We start from the raw sequence: 26,238 nt of genomic DNA, 5'->3' as shown, positions 1-26,238 counted from the left end.
CAGAGTGTGCACAACGTAAATCCCCTTCAACGTTCAGCCTGTTTCTGTACTTGGTCTTGACAGCAACGAGCGTGGAAAATGCAGCTTCACAAAGATACGTGGATCCGAACATAGTTAGAATCCGAAGAGCCTGATGTGAGATCAGAGGGTAAACAGGAGGGTACTTGACCCAGAACGTCTCAAGATCCAGTTCTTTGAAGTCTTCCTTAGCTGTGAAGTTGAACTTCAACTCAAGAAACTCCTCTTGCACTTCATCTGAAACATCAGCTACTTCACATTGAAATGGGTTCCTGATGAATTTCCAGGCTTCACGCTTCTCATCTATCTCTGGGAAGTATCTGATGAATTCTGTTTTCAAGTCAGTTAGATGAGTGATTATTTGTTTCTTTAACTCAGAATCAAGGTAACCGTGAACGAGAGCAGAATCCAAGTTACTAAAACTGGCTGTATTTCCCTGTTGAATTCGACACTTCCAGAGGTCAAGTTTGGCCATGAAGGTTCGAATGGTGTCGTGGTGCATGATGATGTTGATGTTTTTCCCTTGTAGTTTAAGGTTGAGAGCATTCAACGCTTCGAAGATGTCCACCAGGTAAGTTAGAGATAGCTGAAAGCCTTCAAACTGGAACCTGTCATGGAGATCTGCCTTCTGCTTCGAATCAAGAAATATTGCTACTTCTTCTCGTAGTTCATAAAGCCGTCCAAGCATGTTCCCCTTTGATAACCATCGTACGTTCGTGTGAAAAAGCAAGCTTTCATGTTCAGATTCCAGATCCTTACACAGCAGGTAAAGTTCTGGATACTAAGGATTCACGAAGTATGCAGTGTGTACCTACAACAGACAGATTTTTTTCTTTCACCATTGTAATGAATCCCGACTGCAGACCAAGCATGGCTGGAGCTCCATCAGTGCACACCCCTACCAGCGAGTCCTACGAAAGTTGGTTTTCCTGAAAGAAGTTTGATACATCATGAAAAATAGCTGCTGCTGTTGTACAACTTTCCATGGGGTGACAGAACAGCATTTCCTCTTTTACACTGTTGCCTGACACGAAACGAGCATACATCAGTAGCTGAGAACACTGAGCGATGTCAGTCGTTTCGTCACACTGGATGGCAAAAACAGGAGAATCTCTTACTCGGTCGAGAATTTAATCTTTGATGTCTTGAGACAATTCATCGATCCTTCCCTTGACTGTATCGTTTGATAGTGAAATTTGGGAAAGCTTGTCTTTTCCCAGAACGAGTTCTGCTGCACGGAGTATGCTTGGTTTTATGAGAAACTCTCCGATGTTATGGCTCTTCTTGCTCTTTGCAATCAACATGGCGATCTCATAGGAAGCCTCAACAACCTTTGAAGTTTGTTGCCGAAATGGCCCACTGCCGTCCAACTTAACTTGCTTCAAAGAGTGTCTTTTTGTTTCAAAGAATGCCTTGGGCTTGTCAGCTAGAGCAGGATGTGTTGTCCTCAAGTGGCATTCCAAGCGTGAGGGCCGCATTCCATCATTGCTCAGAGTCTTGTAACATATCACACACTGGGGGACCTCTGTGTCACCCTTTTGGAGAGACACGAATCCAAATCGAATATATTAGTCAAGATATTTCCGCTTCTTTGCACTCATTGCGAATAATTTGATGTGCAGTGGACAACACAAATGTGTGAACAAAACATAAGGCACGTGTAAGGTAAGATAAACATCACCACGTGCTCCTGAACACCACATCATCATGATAATCACAACCACATGATCAATAACAAACATATGATCGTAAAGTTCGTAAACACTACAAGTGACTACAATCATACGTGATCATAAACACCACATGATTATTAACAAGCATCAATGATCACAACATGATCATAAGCACCACTACATGATCATAAACACCACCACATAATTATTAAGTAAATATTAACAAACACCACAACATTATAGTAAACACATCATGATCATAAACACATGATTATTAAGAAACAAATCAATATCATCACAAATACAACTTTATCATAACCACCTGTTACCACCACATGATTTTAAGCACCACCAACTTCTGATAAAAATACAAACGGAATTCAAAACTTGCGAATAACAAACAGAGCAACACATGCGTGTTCACTATTCACCAATAAACTTATGGCTGCTTACTATTTTTAGGTAAATATAACAACTGGGATAAAACATACCTCAACAGCCTTAACTGAATAAATGTGAGAGAAGAGGAATTATTGCCACGGACGTGTGCAGAAGACTGGGAAAACGGGCTCACCATCACCAGCGAGCAGTATACAGGTCCAGGACGAGTTAACCCCCATGGGTTTCGAGGGATAGGGAGGGGGGTCAATAAGTACAGAAAATGGTAAGCCCTAAGTAAAAAAAGTAGCCTATAGAAAACTAAAGTTATAAGGCGATACTTTAGCATTTTTTCATAAACTTCTCAATATTAGCCCACGCTCTTGTTAAGAGAATTATAATTAGAGAAATTCCTACTTTTTCCCTCGGGCTTGCGCCCCCCAGGTTAAGAACCACTGGTGTAGAAGGTAAGATAGGTGCAGGAGGGGATAGTAAAGAGAGTGTATTGAGTAGAGGGAGACTTTTTATTGGTACAGGAGATAAGGCACATGAAGTGATATGGCTCTTGTTGTGTCAACCCCTCAGAGGGCAGCTTCCTGGAGGACTGTGACAACATAGATAAGACAAACATCCCCATGTAAGCAAGTAGTCACATCAAAAAGACAACATTGTTGATAATGATGATGATGTGGGTGTACTGAAAGAAATGTTCAGTAGTAGACACACACATCATAATACAGTATACTGTACTTGTTTCCAACTCAGAATTTAGTTAAGGGCACCATGCTATCATCATGACCACCACCACCACTGTAGCTTCATGTAAGGTAACTAAATAATCTTGAATACATGAAAAGTCAGCTAAATCCACTACTGTTTCATTACTAATATTTTTTACAACATATTAAGTACCAAGATGATGATAATTTCAAGTGCTACCATATAGCAGTGTCATATTTATGATAACTTCTGGTAGGTGTAGATGTGGAGAAAGGTAATAATTAATATGTGTTATTAAGGTACAGTACAGTAATATATACCGTACAGTATTTCATCTATCATGCGAGTCTTAACATCTTTTACAGGCAAGTAAGTTTGACTATCGCCACACGTCTTTGGATGGTCCCGGTGTACAGATTCCTGCGATGGACCAAGTGAAGGAGTTGGTCAAAGCTGCAAATTTTTCAGGTTTGTGAAGTCTAATTATAATGTAAAATTCCCTGGCATATTATAAACACATCTAATTCATGAGGGACATGCAGAGATTTTATTTTGTAATTGATGAGATACAATAATGTGAGGTAAGAGATCATTAACACCACAGTCTTCTTCTTGAGAGTATTGTTCCCCTGACCAACACTGTATAAAACAAGAGAGGCCATACTGACTGCACTTATTCTTCTCTTTGGATGCCTTTCATAATTGCTCATAGGTCAAGACTTGGATCTCTTCTTATTTTGCCAAGTATTCCATAAACAATATATTTTTCTTGTACAGTACAGGTTGACAACCCTTTATCCGAAATTCCAAAAACCGAAAAGCTCTAAAAGCCTTAAGTTTTTTTTTTGTGGGCATTTTTTTTTTTTTTAACAGGGATTAGCCCACCTGGACATAGATGTAATAGTAATAATAATAGTAAATAAAAAGTTTATTAAAAAATACACCAAAATAAAATAATAATGATAACAATAATAATAATAATAATAATAATAATAATAATAATAATAAAGAAATACAAGAATGAAAAAAAAGATCAAAAGTGAGAAGCATGACCTAGATCTATGAATTGTTATTATTATTATAATTTTTATTATATTTTCGCCACCCAGGCCCCAATGTGGGTCAGTGACTTGTGCCCGGGTAGGCTAATACAGGTTGTACCTTTCTAGTCTGGCATTCTGCGGTCCGGAAGCTCCCATGGTCCGGAACGATTTTAGTTTGTCCAATGGGTAGATAGGCAGGTTTTTTTGTTTTTTTTTTGTTTTTTTTTTTTTTTTTTTTTTTTTTTTTTTTTTTTTTTTTTTTTTTTTATCTGAATTATTATTACAGGAGTATTAAATTTTGCCCCTCAGGCCCCAATGTGGGTCAGTTACCGATGCCCGGGTGGCTAATCCCCTTAAAAAAAAAAACAAAGCCGCGGGAAATTAAGGTTTGTTTACATCCGGCAGTTCGGCTGCTCTCTCTCTCTGCTTGTCTATACAGAGTACAACATTTAACCCTTCAATATATATGAGCAGTAAATAAGTGTTGCTTTCATATTCCTATGTAGAGTAATGACGATATGTTTTCACATGTGCGCACTTACATACGCGCAGTCCCACTTTTTTTTTTACCATTAATGGTTAGCTACTTATATTGTTCCATTTATTAACTTTAAATAACATTAAAGGTACTTCAAACAACCATATTAATTTTTTTACATTAATTTTACTACAGCTAAAATCAGGGTCTTATTTTCTTCAGTTTTATATGTAGAACCAATCAGTCACTGGTTTTGTAAGCTTTAACATAAACAATTCCGGCAGCCGTCTCGTCTCCTCTAATATTCCACGTATTATTAATAAATTGTATTGTTAATTTTGCACACACAAACATTAATTCAATAAAAAGAAATTCAGAAACATTAATTAAAATATATATGAACAGTAAATTAGTGTTGCTTTCATATTCTTATGTAAAGTAATGACGATATGTTTTCACGTGCGCGCATGTGCACTTACATACGCGATCTCTCTTTTTTCTTTACCATTATCGCTAGCTACTTCTATTGTTCCATTCATTTCCATTTATTAACATTAAATAACATTACTTAAAACAACCATACTAATTTTACTACAGCTACAGCCAAGGTCTTATTTTCTTCAGTTTTATATGTAGAACCAGTCAGTCACTGGTATTGTAATCAACGAAAACAATGCTGTGTCATTTCCTCGTGTGTTTTAATATTCTATGTATTATTAATGAATTGTATTGCTCATTTTGCACACATGAACATTAATTCAATGAAAAAGACATTCAGTAATAAACAATAATGAATCTTTTGTACATAAGAGAAATGACGCTGTTTACACGATTATGCCCGTTGTCTGCACGTTGGTGGGCCGTTCAAACCCGTCGAAATTCAAGTTTCCGCCGTCAAAATTTTTATTTTTTTATTTTTTTGTGTGTTCCAATAAAATACGTTAAGAATTAAAAACGCGCGAAATTTGAGAAGCTACTAAACGACATTTAACCCTTCAATATGTCTTCAAAGAGACCATGATGCAGAGAAAGTGGTGCTAGTGCTTCCAGGCATAAGCACAAGTCACGATCTCTCCAGGAAAAGGGTGAATTTCCATGGTCCGGCACCAGTCAGGTCCCGAGGTTGCCGGACTAGAGAGGTACAACCTGTACCAAAAAATAAATAAAAAAAAAATAAAAAAAATCTGAAAACCAAAAAATTCCGAAATCCGAAATGCCTCTGGCCCCAAGGATTTTGGATAAGGGATTGTCAACCTGTATTAGTCTGCTGTGGTTTGAGAAATGTTAAGATTGGAGTAAACATTGTTGTCAGTAAATTAAATGCCAACTGCATACAGCTGGAACATGACTAATGTACTGCAGCACCACATAAATACTTGTGTAGTGACCCAAGACTAGTAAGGACAGCCCTGTTCCCAGTGGAAAGGTTCTTATACAGTATAATGTTCATCATTGTCGGCCAACACAAGTTAAAGGTTAAAAATCTTCCTCTCTCTCTCTCTAAGACAAGGATTCTGTACATCATGTTCACGGAAACTCAAAATGTTAACGCAGACAAACGTTGCCATGCTATTACTATATATACAGTCTGCTTTATGTGGATGTATAGTATATATTTTTTAAAGAGTAAAACTAAAATGACTGCTTATGTGTGCTTAGTATGTGAAGAAGCCGAGTTGAATTTTTCAGCAAAGTGAAAATTGACTTGCTTTCAGCCATCTATAGGCAGTCTTACAGTACTGTATTAACATTTAAGATTCTTACACATGTCTACGAGTAGTTGTCACACAGGTGAGTATAATAAATATTTTCAAGAATAGTCACTTTAAGGAAATAAACTTTCACCACTTGTGTATGGGGGTCTCCTCTCTGCCGTATAAAATTGTCTGGCGTTAACCAAACAAAATGTTACAAGTGGCCTCCCAGTAGTGAAGGGATTAAAAAAATAATTAGATTATGTAAAAAGCTGTAAAATTAAGAGATTAAATCAAGATAGCATTAAGAAGAACTGTTTGAAGACTACTGAGTTTTAAAACTGTACCTGTAATGGCAGATCATGAGGTGGGACTGTTGGGTAAACTTGACCAATGGGCTACTAATGAGAGGAACACATTTATAAGCATATAATTCTATAAATGAACATAATAAACTGAGTGATGTGCTTCCCTAAAACCTAGAGGCAAATATTTTCAATTTTATTCTAGCAAGTACTACAGTATTTCACCACAAATTAGTGTATTAAATCAATAATCTATAGTACTGTATACTGCGTATTGGTATTCCAATAATTAATTTTGGTATATTTCATGTTGCAGACTTTGCTGCCCCAATTGCCGTGATGTACAGCAGCTATGAAACAGACAAAATTATTACAGTGGAACTCTTACGGAACTTAAGCTTGGCGATGGTGGCTGTGTTCCTCATGACACTGGTGTTGCTGGCCAATATTATGAGCTCCATTTATGTGCTAATATGTGTTGTACTCACCCTGGTATGGTTTACTGCTCTTTTTTTGCTCACATAATTAGTTTCATTTCACGACTTACTCTACAAAAAGTTAAGTTCAATGATGACCGATACATTTAAATCATTTAGTCCATCTATGGTTTTTCATGGCTAAATCATGTAAGTGCTTAACAACAGTAATAATGAGGACAAAGTGTCTACCAATATTGTCTGATAGCAGTGATGACAAACTGTACAATAAATTCCTTTGCCACTTTGTTTGCAATAGTGAACTTAACTTGCTGTAGTATTGTCAGAGAACTATTTTAGGGGTCCCCCCCAAGAAGATAATATAAATTTTTTTGGAGATAATAATTAAATGCTAGTGTTGAATCATTGAGTTGCAGTTGTGTTTGACTGAGCTGGGACATTAATGTGGAAGGCAGACCACTACAGGTATATGTGTGGTCGATCAACTCAATCCGTCAGCTCAATCCCCATTCAACTCATACCCATCAACCCAACCCCCACTCAGTTAAACCCCCCTGTTGACTCAACCCTGTCCAAATCATGACATGGCTGATCATCATTTGTCAGTACTGTACATACAAAATGCTGAAGTTCAGAACTTAAAGAAACCAAGAAACAGGTATGTAAATTTGGCTAATCACCCTTGCTGCAAAAAATGCAAATTATGAAAATGAACCAGACAAACTTCAATAACTTAGCTGATGGAGGTTGGGTTGACACGGAACTGATATGTATATGTCCTCGTTAAATTTTGAAAAAAAGTTCTCCAAATTTTTCAAACCCTAAAAATTTGGGAGGTACTACAGTATATGTAATACAGTATTATTGCTGTTCTACTGATTCAGATACTTGATATTTGCTACCAGGTGGATGTGATGGCTCTGATGACATGGTGGGACCTAACTATTGACATTGTCACCTGCATCAACCTGGTCCTTTGTATTGGTCTCTGTGTTGATTACTCAGCGCACATTGCTTTGCATTTTCAGCAGGTATGTCAAGAAAGTAATGTAGGACAGAGCCAGCCAATCAGGGTGTGCTCAAGTGGTAAGGAATGCCATACAGTATTAAGAGAACAGGAAGGGAAAGATTGATACAAATTCTGTAGTTTATAATTCAAAGGTGAATGTAGGAGAGAAAGTCAAAGGATTTGTAAGGGTGAGATAAATGGTACACTAAAAGTGAAGAAGATAGATGTTCAGGAAACAGAAGTGAGCCATTATTAACACTCGTGAGAAACTCTGAGTCGTTATGAACACCTAAGTCACTTGAGATCATCTTAGGCGCCTTCTAGTCATTTTGAATACTTGTATGAGTGGATGAAATACAGTACAACAATTGAGCCTAGAATCAATGATGTTGTTAAACAAAGACTTTGTATTATTAAGGATAGTAATGCTCAACTTATATCAACATTATAAAGTAGAACGTCGATATAACGCAAGATATGTTCCAAGAGAGTTCGCTGTAAATCGAATTTGCAAAAAATCAAAGTGTTGTTTCAATGGAATAATTTAGTTTAGTACTTGAGAGAAAAACAAAATACTAAAAAACTGAGTCTACCCAGATGCACCTCAGCCCATCTCCTAAAATAAATAAAACATTGTTTTTTGTAGTATTATGCTAAAACAAACACTCATAATCAACACAGCTAAAATTATGGGACACGAAATGGTCTGTTTACTAGCGATCAGCTGATGTGAGAGGGTGGTCGCGCTGGTGCCACACACCGCTCGCCTGACTTACCAAGCACTTTCACTTTCCTCTCAACTTAGTTTTTAATTACTTTATGCAATCAAAAATAGATTTTCACTAAACTTTAGTTAGGCAATTCATCCTCTGAAGATGCAGAGCCGAACTCGACCAGCTCATTATCCACACCACTGTCCAAATTGGCATCCCACACTTGAAGCATTATTTCCTAGCTGCAGTACTTCCAGCACCTTGATTTTCTGCTCCAATGTAATTGCTTGCCTTCATTTCTTGGCCTTTAGGATAGTTATTGATGTAGTAGCTGGCCTCTTGGACATAGTGGTGATGGTTGATGCCCGTGGTAGGAGATAGTGTCTCACACACTATGTCCTTTCACTAGAGTGTTGGCGCGAGAACTGAGGATGCCGGAGGGTGTGGGAGGGTGGCGGGCAGCCTTGTAGCGTGCCCAGAGAGGTGTTTGGCGGGAAACATCAGGCGCGAAACTTAAAATAATGTGTATTTCCATATGACGCGCCAGATTTGACTCGTGTAAAATAGGAAAGATTCGCTTTAAATTGATATGGTGTCCTTAATTGTGGGTGTCGCTTTAAATCAACAATTTTAAATTGATTCGCTTTAAATCGACGTTCTACTGTAAACATCTGTGGGAGTGCGAGGCCGAGGAAGATTCTGATAAATCAATCAGTAGGGTGGGACATAAAATATTCAGAGGCTCATAGAGACAGTTCATAAAGATAGCAAACATTGTAAAACTTAAATTATAACAGAATAGACCTCGAGTAACCTTGACCTCAGATATTATGTCTACCAAAATCTGCAAGTTTCTTCCTATACCTAAAAAAGTTGTGCAAATTAAATTTTATTAAAAAGTCCAATGCAGAACTGAAGTTATTATGAGAACAAGGTCTTGTCTATAAGCAGACAGACAGACTACAGTATATCTCCCCAAATACTGTATCTCTGTGCTCAGGAGATAGAAAGGTTCACAAACATCAGTCACTAAAGGCTGAACTATAGCCCAAGTTCAGTAAAAAACCTAGATAGTACAGTAATTTACATGAAGAGTGTGAGTAAATGTGGGTCTACAGTGTGATTAATTTAATTTGACATCTTAATAGGCCTCACATTAACTCCAAAGTCAAGATTGAATTTTGCATCCCATTTGCCTTCAGGTTATGGTCACAGCAGTGAAGGGAGATAAATATTTATATGGGTGTCCTATCTCTACCTCTGTGCTTCCTTGATAACTTGGTACCACTGACAGAATAATAGTAGAAAATGAGGGAAGATCTAGTGAATAGCAGTAGTGCGAGTGTTGTGAAAACTCATGGAAGGAAAGACCACAGAGACCAAAGAAATACCTTCTGTACAGTCGGGGTCAAAAGTTCGCTCCCACCCAAAATGAAGCAGCATCGACCCAAAATGAGTTGAAACAGTCAGGGTAAGTCAGTTAGGAGACTCATTCCAGTGACTCAGTTTCACCACAGGGAGCGAACTTTTGTCTCTGACTGTACATGTTTGGACAAATGTAATGAGCTGCTATAACCATTACATCAAGAGGATGATTTCAAAAGCATTGTTATTAACTAAAAAAATCTTTCATCAAAATAAAGACTGTTTCACCATGTTTACATGTTAGTGTCTTAATATGCAGAGGATCTGATAGTGGGGTCATCTGTCATTATAAATGTATTCTCAACAGGTTAAAGGAACAAGAGATGAACGCGTCCGTCTGACCATCCGAGACATGGGTCCTCCAGTGATCAATGGTTCTTTTTCAACCTTCCTGTCTTTTATCCTTCTGGCTTACTCTGACTCTCATGTCTTTGAATCTTTCTTCAAGGTAAGCAAATAAAATTATCTTAAAACAAGAGTGTAATTCCTAGACCTGTACAGTCACGAAAAAAAGGTCCTGTTAGTTTCCATTCCATCCATAAATTCAGACTCGTGAACCTGTAAATCTATGGCCCCAACAGTGTGTGGTGTCTCGGAATCACAGGTTATTGAGTCTCGGAGTTCATGGATGGGACGGAGGGATGAAAGGACTTTTTCCCGTGATTGTACTGTACATGTAAAGAAATAAAATGCGAATTGATCAGCAGAGTCCAGGAGCTGCACAGTACATGTTAATGATTGTGTTAGCAGCATGACCAAACCTGGAGCTTCAGTTTAGCATACATAATAAACTAATATTAAGGATTGTCAATCAATGTTTAGGTAAATTAGATATAAGGAGTGTGGGAAAAAAAAGATGATAATATGTAGGATGTTTCTATTTGTTTAAAAATCTTTTCATTTCTTGTCAACACTTATCTTTCAACACTCTCCCTTACCATTCCCACATTTTCTTTAGGGTTATGTATCCCTTGATCCATACAAAAGAGCAGAGTTACAAGTACCAGTACTGTAATACTGTAGATATATGAACAGATCTGTGTTGTTAATAATGTAATGTAGCATAAATAATGTGTGGTGAGTGGAGGGAGGGAAAGTTTTTCTTTATCATTTTACCCACTATGCAAGTTAAGTTCACTGGCCTGTGATTATTCATGCAATGGTGATCGCCTGTGTTTTGAGTACTGTATACATCATTACTTACAGATCCCAATTTCCAGTCAGAAAGAATCTTTTTTTCCATGCATTTGTAGATCAAATTATCAATGATTCTGAGAGTTTGGTGGTACTGTACAGCCATAACATGCATATCTCTCAACATTATGTCAGGGGTTAGAGTTCTGCTTGGCCCAGACACAAGTGAGAAGGGTATTATCCAGCATGACCCTCACTGCCAAACATCACAGGTTTCCTCCTCTACTAGCATTGGCTAGACCAATCGCCTGAATGGCTGATAAATGAATAAATAATATAAACACAAAATACTCCAGGATGCACACTATCAGAGTCAGGACCTTTTGAACCTTGGGTTTAAATAGTGGCTCCAATGCTGTACTGGGGACTCTGTATACCTTAGGGCTGCATTGAACTGCCTGTCCTCAAAACAAAATATTTGACTAATAGATGTACTGTAATTCCTCATGAATTTCTATAAGAAGTCTTTGTTTTGTACCATACATATTATTATTTATTTCACTGTTACAGATATTCTTTGGAGCGTTTGTGTTCGGGGTGTTCCACGGCTTGATGTTTCTACCAGTTTTACTCAGTCTGGTTGGTCCAGCACCTTATGACACAGACCTCCACGCTATCCCGGAGAATGAGGACAATGGAGGCTTCTCAAACAGCTCTACAGTGCATTCCAAGAACATTGAAATTGACGGCAGGATGTATTCCCAGGTGCCTCAGACTCTGTCTGTATCTTATGAATGATTAACCTGGGCTGGTCTGAACCAATTCTTTTTTTAACGAGTAACTCGTAAATATTCAGCCGCTTACACCTCCAGTGACACTGTATCACTGATTCAGTTGAGTTTAGATTCTCAATGGTGATTATCAATTGTACAAAGCCTTAACTAAACTAAGAAACTTGCAGGATTTTTTTCCAACTACACTACAGTACAGTACTGTGTACCTTATTACGATACAGGGAGTTCTGCTATAACGCGTGTTTTGATAACGCGAATTTGCTCTAACGCGATTTATGAATTCGGAACAATATTTGTATAACGCGAACGCTTGTTTGCTATAACGCGATTTTTGCTTACTATTTCTCCAATTTTGTGGTATTAACTGTGAATATGGTAAAGAAGAATATCTCCAAAAGGCGCTCTGATGATAGAATTCCCGGTGATTATCGTAAAAGAAAGGATATAACACTTGAAGAGAAGCTCAATGTTATCAACCTCAAAATCACCCTTCTCCCCCATCAAGTTACATTCATATTTTTTCAAGGTAAAGTGTTAAATTTACTGTATGATTTCATTATTAGATATGAATGTAACATTTATTTAGACTGTGCTATCCTTTGTGTTAGGCTAAATACTAAATTTTTTCGATTTCGAGTAATCTGCACCTAACCCTATTTTCTCCATAAGTCCTGTTATTTCTATTACGCGATTTTCTATAACACGATATTTTACAAGAACACAATTATCGCGTTATAGCAGAACTACCTGTATAGTTAACTATATTGTATGGCTTGGGATTGTATCTGTCATTTATTTTCTGATTAAATTTCAGCACTGTTGTTGTACTGATTTATTTAACAATACAATAAGCCCCTGATTTCTGTAGGAATATGTCATAGTTTTAGGGATCAGTTTGTGTACAATATCTTAACAGCTCAACTTGACTCGCATATCAAGTACTTCAATGCTATACCATATGCCTGGTTGCTGGTGATACCCAAAATTTTTTTTTTTTGAGAGAGAGAGAGAGAACTTAAATGTCCATATTTCAAGGGATTTTCACCACCTCAGGTTTATGTCCAAGTGATATACAGTACAGTAAGTCCTCGTTTAACATTGCCTCCATTAACGTTGTTTCGTTATAATGTCGCTACTCTTTAGATACCAATAATTTGTTTAACGTCCTGACGAATCAATATAACGTCGTTTTTGCGTCGTCACGGACTGCGTTGTATGGCGCATCACTCTCTCTCGTCTTGCTGCACTGCGCTCTATCAGCTTGGAGTGTTACCTCTCACTCGTGGAACGTCACACAGCATACCCAAGTGATGCTAGTTTTTGTTAGGCTTCCACAGCGTTCTTACGTGTTCAAGTGATTTTGCTCGTAATCCTGTACTCTAACCATTCAAAATGGCTTCCAAGCGCCCGTCAAATGCTACTGATGCTAGTGTTGTGAAGAAGCAACGTAAGACCATTAGCCTTGCGACGAAAATGGAAGTTTTAACCCGTTTTGAAAAAGGGGAATGTGCGGTGGACATTGCTGGTGTGCTTGGACTAACCCCCACAACAGTGCGTACTATCCGGACTAACATGGACAAGATTAAGGTTAGTGCTGGAAGTGGTAGTTCTCTGAGTGCAAAAAAGACAAGTCGTACTCGAAGTTCCGTGATTGAGAAGATGGAAAAGATGCTGGCTGTGTGGAAAGAGGACCAGAATCAATGCAATGCCCCTGTGAGCCTTATGGCTATCCAGCATAAAGCAAAATCCTTGTTTGACGACTTAAAGGCAGAAGAGGGTGAATAATCAAAGGAAGAGAACTTTACGGCTAGTTGAGGGTGATTTCAACGTTTTAAGCACCATTATAACTTCCAAAACATTAAGATGACTGGTGAAGCTGCTAGTTCAGATACGGTTGCTGCCGAGATATTCCCGCCTGAATTCAAAAACATTATCCAGGAAGGAGGCTACTCAGCGAAGCAAGTCTTTAATGTGGAAGAGGAAGAGGATGCCAGATAGGACCAATATCCCAAAGGAAGAGAAAAGAGCGGCAGGTTTTAAAGCAGCAAAAGATCGTGTGACGCTGCTGCTTGGCGCGAACGCTGCTGGCGACTTCAAGCTGAAGCCTATGCTAATTTCTCGCGCTTCCAACCCACGAGCCCTGAAAGGTTACCCCAAGGAACACCTTTCTGTCATTTACAAGGCAAATAAGAAGGCATGGATAACCAGTGCTATATTCAACCAGTGGTTAGCCATGTACGCCATCCCAGCAATGAAGGAATACTGTGCCAAGGAGAACCTAAAATTCAAAATTCTTCTTGTCATTGACAATGCTCCAGCTCATCCTCCCAATATCGACGACTTACATGACAATGTTAAAGTTATCTTCCTGCCTCCCAACACGACAGCACTGACAAAGCCAATGGACCAAGGCGTTATCGCCGCATTCAAGGCGTATTATTTATGGTGTATCATGGATCAACTGCTAAAGACTACTGACAAAGAAAATAAACCTACAATCCAAAAATATTGGCAGGGCTTCAACATTCTTTATGCAATCGATAACATTGGCAAGGCATGGGAAGAAGTTTCAGAAAGTTACCTGAATGGTGTGTGGCGAAAATTGTGGCCCGAGTGCGTCAACAGTTTTACGGGATTCACGGACTTAGTCCCATCAGTGAATAAGGATATCCTCAGCTTGGCTAGAGAGGCAGGCTTTCATGAGCTGGAATCAGTGGATATTGAACAAGTCCTGGCATCCCATACAGAAGAGCTCACCAATGAGGATTTGCAACAACTAACAGAATACAGTCCCGTTGAAGATGACGGCGACGAAGAAATAACACAACGAACGCTAACTACCAAGAGGATGGCAGAAGCATTCAACATGATTCAGCAAGGATTGCAAATCTTCAGTGATGACGACCCAAACAGAGAACATAGCTCAGAGATTCAACGCAACATTGATGACAGTCTTGCTTGTTACAATGAGATCTACAAGGAGAAGAAGAGGAACATTAAGCAGTCAATGCTGGATTCTTTTTTTCATCACTGGAAGGCAGCAGCAGCATCTTCACAACAGCTCGAGGAGGAGCAAACAGCAGCCGAGGAGGAGCAAACAGCAGCCGAGGAGGAGCAAACCGTAGTCGAGGAGGAGCAAACAGCAGCCGAGGAGGAGCAAACAGCAGCCGAGGAGGAGCAAACAGCAGCCGAGGAGGAGCAAACAGCAGCCGAGGAGGAGCAAACAGCAGCCAAGGAGCAAACAGCAGCTGAGGAGCAAACAGCAGCCGAGGAATCCCAGTCAGAGCGGGAGGAGGCACCCACCGAGTCTCAGTGACTCGCCACCTTCCTCCACTCCCGCCATCCTCCTCCGCTCCACTACCCACAACACACTCCGCCCATTGATGAGCACAATACAAAATGATATATATATATATATATATATATATATATATATATATATATATATATATATATATATAAAAAGGTCAAACACAAAGGTAATAACCATTTCTTACATGCAGTACGGTACTTATTTTATTATTATTATTATTATTTTCATTTATTGCTCACAATTACTGGTACACAGTTCATCCGGACAGTCACCAAGTTGACTCAAGAGAAATGTGTGGCTGCTGACTGTCTGCCATGACATCACATAAGGGGTAAGGAGAGTGCAAGTTGGCCACAGTTACAACTCACTGGCTCAATACAGACGTTCACTTCCCACACATACAAAACCATGCATTTCATCTTTTTTATTTTATAGTTTTATAGTGACTGTATACAGTACTATAAAACACTGTAATGTACTGTATACAGTACATTGACATTATTCGATAGTTTCCAAATTTTTGTGTACGATTATTCGTTCGTTTCCTGTTTAGTTTAGCACCTTATTCAGAACCTTCCAAAGATTGTTCCTCATTATCCCAACCAACAAACATACTCTGTTACCTGTCCTTGGCTGCCACAAAATATATTTGTAATTACTGTACAAATATTTTTTTAATGTACAGACAGTAATAATAAAGTAAATAATACAATAATAAATAAATGTAACACTTACATTTTGCGGTGAGCTGATAATATGAAGATGATATTCCAAAAGTGTAATGGTTACACTGGTAAACACACACATTGGAGAAATAGGACAAAATCTTGGAGCTGGTATACTAGGACCCTCTTCAGCTAACTAATAGAACAAAGCAAGGGAGAAAGGCATAGAACAAAGGAATCAATTCACATGACCTGTCTCCCGAGTTGAGGTAGGGTGGGATAATCTTAATAGTATCAGGTCAGTGGACCCTGCCAGTGATCCTGAATACTGTCATCAAGAAGTGCAGGTATACAACAATGGTAAACAGCAAGGCAACTTGACCAAGGATAGTCATAAGACGAATATAACCAAAAACAGCCCTTTACATATCATTTAATAACTTCTGTTTACCATCAAAGTATTGGATGTTATTTATTTTTCTTTTATTCCAATATTGTATATTTTTATAAGCCAAGATTAAATGGCAAAAAAAATAAATATTTGTGTAAGCTTTTTTTTTTTACCTGACTTTCAACTTCATCACCACCATTTTATGGCCATTTTCCACATTTGAGAGGATTAATTAATGGAAAATTAGTTTACTATAAAGTAAAGTAATTATGTCATAGTGAATACATATATAAAGGATATGTGAAATAATTTGTCAAAATACTACAAAACACTCTTTGGAAAGGCCCCAAACCCTCTACCTTAATGGTACAGTAAGTCCTCGCTTAACTTCGGGGTTATGTTCCTAAAAATGAGAAGTTGTACGAAACAACGTTAAGCGGATCAATTTTCCCCACAAAAAATAGATAAAATACAGGAGTTATGTTCCTGAGCCTCCCTTTGCCCCATGAAATACATTACATATACAGAAAATCATTGTCATTTTTATGGAAATAATGCATACAACTACTAAGTTTGTATTGGTATTCACCGATGGGCGTAGGTGGTAGAGTGAGTGTATGGTGGGTAGTGAAGGAGGGGAGGAGTATGGTGGGAGCGGAGGAGGAGGAGGGCGGGAGAGGAGGAGGGTGGTGAGTCACCGAGACTCTGCGCCAAGCCGAGAGAGCATAGCGTCAGCAGAGGCGGGAAAAATATGAAGTTGTTTGCAGTCGTATTTCCCACATCTGCTCACAGCCATGTAATATTTCAATGTGATTCTGATCTTTTAAAATGTTGTTTTTGCATAAAATAGTATTACTGATATGTAATTTGTCTTCGCATGCCTTATTGCTGGTAAAAATAAGTACTGTATATATTAAATGCATCCGCCAAAAGCGTGAATTTGCTTCCCGAGTTTAACAGTTAATTCACGTACAGTATAATATTTCCGATAAACTTCCTACGTGCTTATGTTTGAAATAATAAATGTATGTATCTTTATATAATTTAGCTTAATATCTTTCTCGTCAGAAACAGTCATCCCAACGATTATGAATAAACTCATTTAGAAATACATTAATATTTCAGGACAAAATTGGACAGGTTTGCAACAGCCAATCAGCTGTAACTTTTGAGGAGGGCATCTTTTCTCAGCTGGGAAAAATGCGCTATAGTCACCTTTACCCTTAATTTATTGCCCTAATTAAGTGTTTACTGTACCATGATTTCAAAGGGGAGAAAAGGTAAAAGTACTGTAGCTCATAAACTGATACAATATACAGTAATACATATGAAGCAGAAAATAGCACTGACTTAAATTAAAAATATGGAGATGCTGGACAGACTTGCTACTGGTGATGGTTCATTGTCTGTAGCTGAAGCTTACAGCCAAAACAAATTGACTGCATACATACAGTGAAAAGAAATGTTTTGTTGCCTATATATTTATTTGCTGGATGAATGAGCGAGGCCATCTTGTGAGCCAAGAACCTAACCCCATTTCCTATGATCCATTAGTATTGTTTTACACGGTTTCTATGTACATGTTGTTCAAGAATATAACCACTGTGTAAATTGAGGGCCACCTTTACAGTATTACTTCCAAAATCACCAATACTGCAGAAGTGTCAATAAAAAACAAGATATGTTCCCCCCCTGAATCTTTTAACCTAAGATCTTCATACTAACGAGAGGCATCAGCAGTTCCTTCACATCATGAAGGTTGACAACCAAACTCCATTATTCTTAACGTCCACGGTGGAATGTAAATCCTATCCATAAGTGGACGCATCGATTGCTGTGTGTGGCACGTTGTTTAAAAGATGCAGGGGAAAGGGAGAAGGATCTTCATAACTATGATCACAATCAATTCTGGAGTCTTTAATCCCACCATAATTAAGTTTACATAACTACAACCTTAGTTCAGCTTAAAGAAATTTAGGTAGTAGAAAGTACAACATTCAAGTATGACTGTGGTTCTTATGAAAGCGAACTGTATACAGTATCTGAAAATTAGAACATTCTTCACACCAAGGTCCTTAAGCATATCCGCTTATTAAGAAGACACTGTACCCGAAAAGAAGAGAAGGCTTAAGTTGTTTTGCTGTGAGCTTAAACACTGAAACTACAAACCATTCAGTTTGAAAACTAACTCCAGTCCAAGACCCTTAGTGAAATCTTTAAGGTAACTTTGGCAGAAATTATAGTAAAATATAATATATACCAAAGACTGGATGACAAGTAAACTCATCACCAAATGCTTGAGGTTTATTCAAATATTTTACAGACATATATAAAACAATATATATTCTATGTATATATCACTATGTGTTGTCATTAGTTTCCCCATAATGCTGATGAAGTCATAATACAATAATACACTGACAAAACAATATCCTATAACCCATTATTAGTACTATAAATCTGCTCAAATTAGTGGACAAAATCTATTAATGTTGATTTTAGGAGAATCAACCATTACTACCAACTAAACTAAGTTTAGGTTTCCTTCAGTGCCTTGGACTTTTGTTTTTCATGTCTGAGGAAATAAAGAAGATTTGTTTAACTTCAACATATAAATGGCTGCTGGTGAAAATATGAATATCTGGTCAAGTAACCAAAAAATTATATTATAATTATTCAGAATAGGAGTAAAGTCTTATCTGTGGAAATAATGAGGTATTTTGATGCACACACACACATCTGCCTTTGTGTGCAGGTGTACTGGGGTAGGTGCATGTGAGGAGAGAAGTACAGTAATACCGTACTATAAAGAGGATTGATCCTGAAATCCCAATTTATGACCTGACCTCCAAGGCTGACTAACACTATTAGCCAACCTCAATCTATATTTAGAACCCATAAAACATCTAAAAAAAAATGACTAGTTTTAAAAAACAGTCAAGTACTCTCCTTTGCCTACAGCCCAAATCCTTACAAGAAAGTGGTAAAGTACTGTATAATACAAAATTTCATAAAATTTGTGTAAAATAGCACCGATGTTTGCAAAGTATTTTAGTCAAGAAAGGGAATGATATTAGAAATACAATATAGTACATTAAAAGCTCAAATGATGCTTACTTGTAGATGCGAGAAAGTTGGTAAAGCCCCGTCGTTGCTACGAACACATTCACGCCAAACAGGTTCCAGTTCTTGGGAATTATAACCAGGGAGTACCTGCAACATGGACAATAATACCTATAATGATACAGTAACATTGTACCCCTAGATTCTTAAAAGGTTGTTACCATCTCAAGCTTCTCCATAACTTAAGACAAAAGCGGTCCACACACGTTCAATAATATTGACTCAATATATTGACCGCAATATTTTGTCAAAATCTGCCAACTACAAATAACTCAATACTATGGTGCAATGTTCAATTGTGCTCTTGTCATCACCCCGTGAAGGTCTCATTCACTGACCATGGATATTGAGTGACGCCTGTGTAGCTCTTGCTCTGGCAATTTCTCTGGGCAAGAAAAAGAAAACAAGGCACAAAAGGAAGTGCTGGATGAAGAACTGGCTGGATTAGCGACATCACTACACACATGAAAATTTTCTATTGGAATTGTGCTTAAATGAGCCAGACTACAAGAATTTTCTGAGAATGGATGAAGAATGTTTTGACTACTTACTGAAGATGTTTACCCCACTCATTGAGAAAAGAAATACTGTGATGCAAGAAGCTGTTTCAGCACGTCAGCGGCTATCAATTACATTACGATACTTGGCCACAGGAAACACATATGAGAACCTGAAATTCATAAGTGCTATATCACCATAACCAATTGGCCAAATTGTAATAGAAACTTGTCTCAAAGATTATATACAGGTAAGGATACAAATATAAATTAAAAGAAAAAAATTATTTTTAGGATGCATACATTATGGAAATGTATAGGTGTTGCACATATCACATTAATAATTTCCAAAGATCAATGACCAAGTAAATTAGTATAACAATAGGCATTGATAATAATGACATCTTCCACAGCGCAGGGAGTTCACGATATAGCTGTATACATTCCAAGATGAACCTCCTGTTCTTTTTTGTGGAACCCGACATGTTTACCGGTTGACCTCCTGACACACTGACGAAATATTGAGCAATATAATTGCGGCTATCACAAACCATTCAATATTATTGAGAACCTGTCAATAAAAATAAAACCAATTTTGATTTCTTCAATATATTGCACAATAGTATTGTCAATATCATATACCGAGTCAATATTATTGAATGTGTGTGTGGGCCGCTCAAGACATTGATACACAGAGCACTTGCTTGGACCCCAGTTGAGGTGTTGGTTTCACAAGAGAAAATTTTTATAAAAATGACTCCTCCAGAAACTTGACCCAACCATGCTGTATAACATGTTAAGTTTGCTTCCTGAATGATTCTTCCCAGCTGTAAATTAAAAATATGGTACTGTATTAATATCTCATTTTCTTAAATTGAGTAGTGTAGATGAGACACAGTTGGAGGTAGAAGGGCAGGGATTATTGTAATGTTTTCATAAAAATTAATAACAAGACTTTTCTTCTTATACTGTACTTCCAGAGGCAGCAACATCTATTTCACTTTCCTTTCACATTTTACACAAGAGTACTGTAGGGTATAAGAAAGCAGTCAGTCACAATACAAAATCCCCTGTACTGTGCACTGTAAACACTAGTTGTCAAGTGATGAATGAGGTGGTCCATTTACTGTAATTAAATTTTCTGGGTTTACACAGTGCATTATTATCGGAGTTTGATCGCGCAGTTATGTGAACACATCAGTATCTGAAAGTGTAATACTGAATCTAATATGTTGTTCCACATTCATGTAAAGCCAGTTTTCAGCTATGGAAGGGCACTGGACAGGTAAGGAATGCTCTAATTACTAACCCAAGAGACACAAGTTTGAATCTGTGACAAGGCAAAATTAGTGGGTAGGTCTTGCCGAGGTGAGCACCAAGCTGGTAACTCACCACGTCCACAGCCTCTCAGTTTTGTGGTTAATTTGAAATGTTGACAACTTGAAACCAACTGACGAAATGTGGGTTGGTGGCTTAATGCAGAGATAAATTACCTGATACACTGATGGCAAGCAACCTGCTGACAGACCTCCCCGGTTAAATATGTACAGTGAGGTGAGGACACACAACACCTGACAAAATCCCATCTAGGTACTGTAGTGCATTTTCCCTCTCAAAGTATTAGCTTGTCTGCCAGGCAAGTGCCTGACACATAGATGTGAAAAATCAGCCCCTAGTACAGACACATCCAGGATGCTGGGCACTGCTAATCTGCACAACTTGTAAGAAGTACTGTATCTTCCTAACTACTTACCTAGACCAGATGAGACCAGTGGCAGCCAGAGCTGATGACTGTGAAGCTGATAACTTCTCTGCTGGTCGAGCCAAGTCTCCCAGACCAGCAATCACCAAACCCTGCAAAATTAAAATAATGTAATTAATGCTCAATGATTTTTTACCTTCCATTCCTAACAAGATATGAGTAATTCTTAACCTTCACATTGCTAAACACTCTTATTGTCTATCACTATTTCTTAGTCTCTTCCTTTAAATGTTTCTGTAAGTTTATAAAAATTTACATGTCTACTAGGTAACTCCCTTTAAAAATATTTGATAGGTTATATATATGGTTAGTGTTGGCTGCCGGGCCATATAAGCCTTCCCTGTCTGTTATATATCATGTAGTTGAGGGACCTGGGGCCCTGAGGTGCTGTAACTGTCCCTACATGAACCCACACTTAACCAGTTACCACTCCATGCCAAAACACTGGAAAATCAATAAACACTTTGTGGTCTTGCGAGGCCTCAAGCAAAAATCTGTGATCAAGGATATCCAAGCGGTTGGAACTGAATGAGTTGATGCCTTAATTTAGGATGGCTGACTTGTAACAGCTGAAAAAGGTTCACACATGCTAGTGTTATGTCACAAGCTCATCAGACTCCTATTTTGAATGGTGAATTTTGTTCCGTTAGTTACACTAATCAAAAGACTTAAAACTCATCGCCAATAATGTTGTGGGTCCTTGAGTCTTGTCCTGTAAACTTGTCAAGTGTATTAGCTACCTGAGTTACCAAGCAGAGAGCATTTGAGCAAAAACTTACCCATTTGAAGCAAGGTGCCCAGAAGAATACTGTTTTGGGACCTATGGAACAGACAAAAGAATGTAAGTCAGATCAACAGTGAAGAACAAGCAAATGATCAAGTTACGAGAACAAAGAGCGAAAACATCAACATCACGTTCTAAGTTAAGAACAGCCAATTGCAATCTTGCCATGCATGCCATGTTTAGACAGTAGAAATGGTTATTTCCACAAAATGTTATTTAATTTTAGATGAATGAAATAAGATAAAACAAGTTTTTTAGGTTAGGTTAATGTTTGTAGGCTAATTTTCTTCATATTATGAATGATAAAATATAGAATGTAGCTGTGAAAGAAAAAATTATGAAACAAACCAATATTTGATTTCAAGTAATCAGGGTTAGGAGGCTGCTCCTCTATACAGTATAATCTAGGTTTATGCTGTCAATTAAACCCGTGGAGGTCCGCGTAAAACGAGAAACTCGTAAACGAAATAACAGAACATATGAGATTAATTGAAATAGAGACTGAGCCGACCGCCAGACTACCCTTTTTCCGACACAATACATACATTGTAGTAAAAATAACATCTTAATTTTATGATGGTATGCACACACAATTAATATTTAAGAGAAATATCAATAATATTAGGTTTTTTAACACTTACGTTAGTAGAAGAGATGGCTGGGTACACGGGGATGGGGGGTTGGTTCTGAGGCAGAGGGCAGATTATTGGCCCTCACCTGTATCACTTGTATCACCTGTATCACTATCCACCACAGAGGCTTGCAGGGCCTCTTTGTCAAACCCCTCAAAGTCCATATCCTCACTATCACAGACTTGGGCTGGCTGTGGTGGGTGGTGAGTGAAGAACTCGGTAATGTTTTGTTGACTGGGCGACCTTGTGCGCACCCTGCCCGCGCCGCTTCCCGCGTAAATGATGGAATGTACCGCGTAACTAATAATTGCCGGTCTGGCCAGGTGCCACGTAAATGACCAATCGAGTAAAGGAAATCCGCGTAAATCGAGACTATACTGTAGATGAAAAACCTAAAAAAAAAATTTTAAAAATGAAAACACATATGCAAAATATATTCATCCTGCATCTTTGTCAGTCTCTCAGTTAGAGATTTAAACTTCTATGGAGAAATCTCCTCAAGTTAGTTGAATTAGTGGTAAGTAGGACCACTGTAGTCAAGTAAAACAATTTTTTAAAAAAGCATTTGCACAAAAAATAGCATCACAGATTATTAAAAGCACATAAAATTACGGTATAGGTACATTAAACAATTAAAAAGAAGTGAGCGTAATATTGCAGCTAAGTTACCTAACTCACAGGTTGTGGCTGTGACATTGCATTCCTAGGGAATAAAATCAATTTCATTCAGCATTTTGCATAACATTGACGAGTTATTTAGTGGGTGGAACTCTCAAACCTAACCTAACCTAGCCCAATAGCCTAATATTATAGCCACGGTGCCACCACTAAATGAAATAACAAATAGATTCTGACAAATTCAGAAGAAAAGCCCAATTAGTAAGTGCTGATCCCTCTATAAACTTACTACACAGTTATGTGCCCATCTTAAAATGATGTATTCCGTTTTCAACTACAAAAAGTGAACATTAGGTGCAGGTAACATGATACACTGTAGTAACAGACAACAACACAGTACTACTGTACAAGGACCAACCTGCCGGGTGGTTCCAGAATGGTTGCATTTTGGGAGGAACAAATTTATCTGCCCGACGAATAATTGCTCTGTAGATGGCTGCCATGATGTTGCTCCCTGTCTTACTTCAGCAGTAATATATATATATATACACACAAGAGCTTCACTTTCACTATTCCACTCCCTAATAACTCCCAAGGTCGACGACGAGACAGCTGTTGTAATGAAAGTAAATATTTGTAAGCGACTCTACTATGGGGCGCTGGTCACTACCGCCATCTAGGAAGTAATATCAAAGTCAATGAAGGTATACAGTACCTTCCTTGACATAACCTGCCTCACAACTCATAACTTAAACTTCCACAGCCCCATTGTATTACGGAATATGGCCAGAATTTGGAAAGAATTTAAGTTATAATTTAATTAAGTTGTGTTGAAGTAAGCAGGTTTCAAGGGGTTCGGGTTCAGACGTGACTGCCATCCATGAGACAGAAGCAATACTTCTCAGAGACAACTACTCAAGATAATTGTACTGAATATGATTTGTAACTCAGATGTTATTGAGTAACTTTGTATTTTAGAAAGAGATGTCTAAACTTGTTCCATTATAAATAAAAGAGTCAATTATATCATCGTTTAGGATGTAGTACAGTGCTTGCCTCGCACCCCCGTGTCCTGGATTTAATCCCGGGTCAGACGCGAGAAGGATGTTATAGGCGAATGTTAAAAATAAGTTACACAGACCGGAATGCAAATGGAGAAGTATACTAATGTTAGCAAACATTTCAAGAGAAATGTTTGAAATTAAAAAAATTAAATACTTTGGTCATATTTTAGGAATGGGGAGATAATAAAAAATATTAATGCATTAATGGGTTAAATTGAGGGTAGGAGGGCCAGGGGAAGGTAGATGCTAGGATGAATGAATGAAATTAAAAACTGGATCCCCAAAGAGATGCAAAATCTTATAGGCATGGTAAAAAGGGCCCAAAATCGTTTAGAGTGGAGAACTGTTGTCACCAACCCTCAGATATGAGGGCAGTACTCTGATTGATTCGGATTTAATTGACCATTTATCCGTTTATTAGCTATTCAGGTGGTTGGTCCCCTTTGTTACTTTGTTATGAACTTTATTGTCCATTGGTAGTGTCGCTGGATATGTTCACTGTATCATCAAAACCCACTAACATTTCTAATATGGATATATAGTATATGACTCGGTTAAATATATTTTAGGTTATTAGAAGTTCGTTATAGCATTCGTTCGTTATAGGATTAATCCTTTCCAGGCCCCCAAATACAACCACTTAACACTGAAAAAATTCTGTGGAAAATGTAAAAAATACGGTACTTTATCTTACCTTAGTGTTATTCAGCATGCAGGTACCCCTAAACACTGGCACATCACTATCACTTCCACTGGGAGTCTTGGCTTTAAGGTCCTCAAACAATTGTTTAGCCTTCTCACAAATTATAGCTTCACTAATGTTACCACCTGCCATTTCTTTCTCCTTTATCCATCTCTTCAATCACATTACACTTTGCTTTGCTAAGTCTAAAGGTTCCCTTAGCCACTTGCACAGTTTTTAACTCCTCTTTATTCTTCAAAATCGTACATATAGTCGATTTAGTCATCCCATATTCATCACTAAGTTTCGCAATGCTTCTTCCATTCTCACGTTTCTTTACAATTTCTTTCTTAGTTTCAAGGGTTATTAGCTTTCTCACTCGCTTTGGACGACTCATTGTTACAATTGTATACTTGTATAACAAAATAGTTATACAAATAACGCGAATTTCCACATCAAAAGACGAAATGTCAACAATAACAATGGTGCACAATGAGACAAAGATGGCGCCTGTTGTGGGTCGCGGTACAACAATATTCATGCGCCAGGTGAAGTAGTCCCGTATTCATCCGCGTTCGTTGTAGGAGTTTCGTTCGTTATAGCATTCTCAATTTTATAGGTAAAACCGTTCGTTATAGGAATATTCGTAGTAGGATCCGTTCGTTATAGCATACCCCACTGTATTAACATTATCAAGTCCACTGAACATATCACTTATTTTTTTAAACCCAAATATTTGTAAACAAACTCACATGAGAGAACCTCATCATAATATTATGAACAAGTATCACGTTATTAGTGATTGGAAAATAGCTGATGCTGCTGGAGTACAGCAGCTATCTTATCTGGTAATTATTTGGTAGTGATTATGCATGTCTATTTATAT

The 26,238-nt window shown here is 37.9% G+C and overlaps 3 protein-coding genes across 3 annotated transcripts in view; 2 read left to right on the top strand and 1 right to left on the bottom strand.

Annotated features, from left to right (window-relative positions):
- The window catches only part of LOC121872002 (NPC intracellular cholesterol transporter 1 homolog 1b-like), a 28,082-nt gene extending 16,014 nt beyond the window's left edge, over positions 1 to 12,068 (top strand). Inside the window, exons 15-19 of the mRNA XM_042374624.1 lie at positions 3,155 to 3,257; positions 6,626 to 6,801; positions 7,652 to 7,777; positions 10,201 to 10,341; positions 11,598 to 12,068. Coding sequence (XP_042230558.1) covers positions 3,155 to 3,257; positions 6,626 to 6,801; positions 7,652 to 7,777; positions 10,201 to 10,341; positions 11,598 to 11,825 — 774 coding nt within the window. The 3' untranslated portion in view covers positions 11,826 to 12,068. The remainder of the gene's footprint in view (positions 1 to 3,154; positions 3,258 to 6,625; positions 6,802 to 7,651; positions 7,778 to 10,200; positions 10,342 to 11,597) is intronic.
- Positions 12,069 to 13,928: 1,860 nt separating this feature from the next.
- Positions 13,929 to 17,789, top strand: LOC121871979 (tigger transposable element-derived protein 1-like). The gene is made up of 4 exons (XM_042374600.1): positions 13,929 to 14,409; positions 14,569 to 14,824; positions 17,316 to 17,330; positions 17,783 to 17,789. The coding sequence occupies exons 1-4, from the start codon at positions 13,929 to 13,931 to the stop codon at positions 17,787 to 17,789; spliced, it is 759 nt and encodes a 252-aa protein (XP_042230534.1).
- Positions 17,790 to 18,479: 690 nt separating this feature from the next.
- On the bottom strand, positions 18,480 to 24,460 carry LOC121872001 (mitochondrial pyruvate carrier 2-like). Its single transcript, XM_042374623.1, has 5 exons — positions 24,025 to 24,460; positions 22,352 to 22,392; positions 21,564 to 21,664; positions 19,308 to 19,403; positions 18,480 to 18,765 (listed from the first exon to the last, which is right to left on the bottom strand). Exons 1-5 carry the CDS (start codon positions 24,107 to 24,109, stop codon positions 18,726 to 18,728), a joined length of 363 nt encoding a protein of 120 aa, XP_042230557.1. The 5' UTR covers positions 24,110 to 24,460; the 3' UTR covers positions 18,480 to 18,725.
- Positions 24,461 to 26,238: the final 1,778 nt, after the last annotated feature.

This window comes from Homarus americanus, unplaced genomic scaffold, assembly GCF_018991925.1.
Source record: "Homarus americanus isolate GMGI-L3 unplaced genomic scaffold, GMGI_Hamer_2.0 scaffold51476, whole genome shotgun sequence".
Classification (NCBI taxonomy): Eukaryota; Metazoa; Arthropoda; class Malacostraca; order Decapoda; family Nephropidae; genus Homarus; species Homarus americanus.
Note: the sequence above shows the minus strand (reverse complement) of the source record. Positions and strands in the feature narration are given on the sequence as shown.

Coding starts and splice junctions, on each gene's coding strand:
- LOC121872001 (XM_042374623.1), bottom strand. CDS start 24,109: ATGGCAGCCATCTACAGAGCAATTATTCGTCGGGCAGATAAATTTGTT. Junction 21,665..22,351: donor GGGCACCTTGCTTCAAATGG/GTAAGTTTTTGC, acceptor TTAATTTTGCAG/GGTTTGGTGATTGCTGGTCT. Junction 18,766..19,307: donor CAACTTTCTCGCATCTACAA/GTAAGCATCATT, acceptor TTATTTCCTCAG/ACATGAAAAACAAAAGTCCA.
- LOC121871979 (XM_042374600.1), top strand. CDS start 13,929: ATGCTAATTTCTCGCGCTTCCAACCCACGAGCCCTGAAAGGTTACCCC. Junction 14,410..14,568: donor TTCAGAAAGTTACCTGAATG/GTGTGTGGCGAA, acceptor CATCCCATACAG/AAGAGCTCACCAATGAGGAT.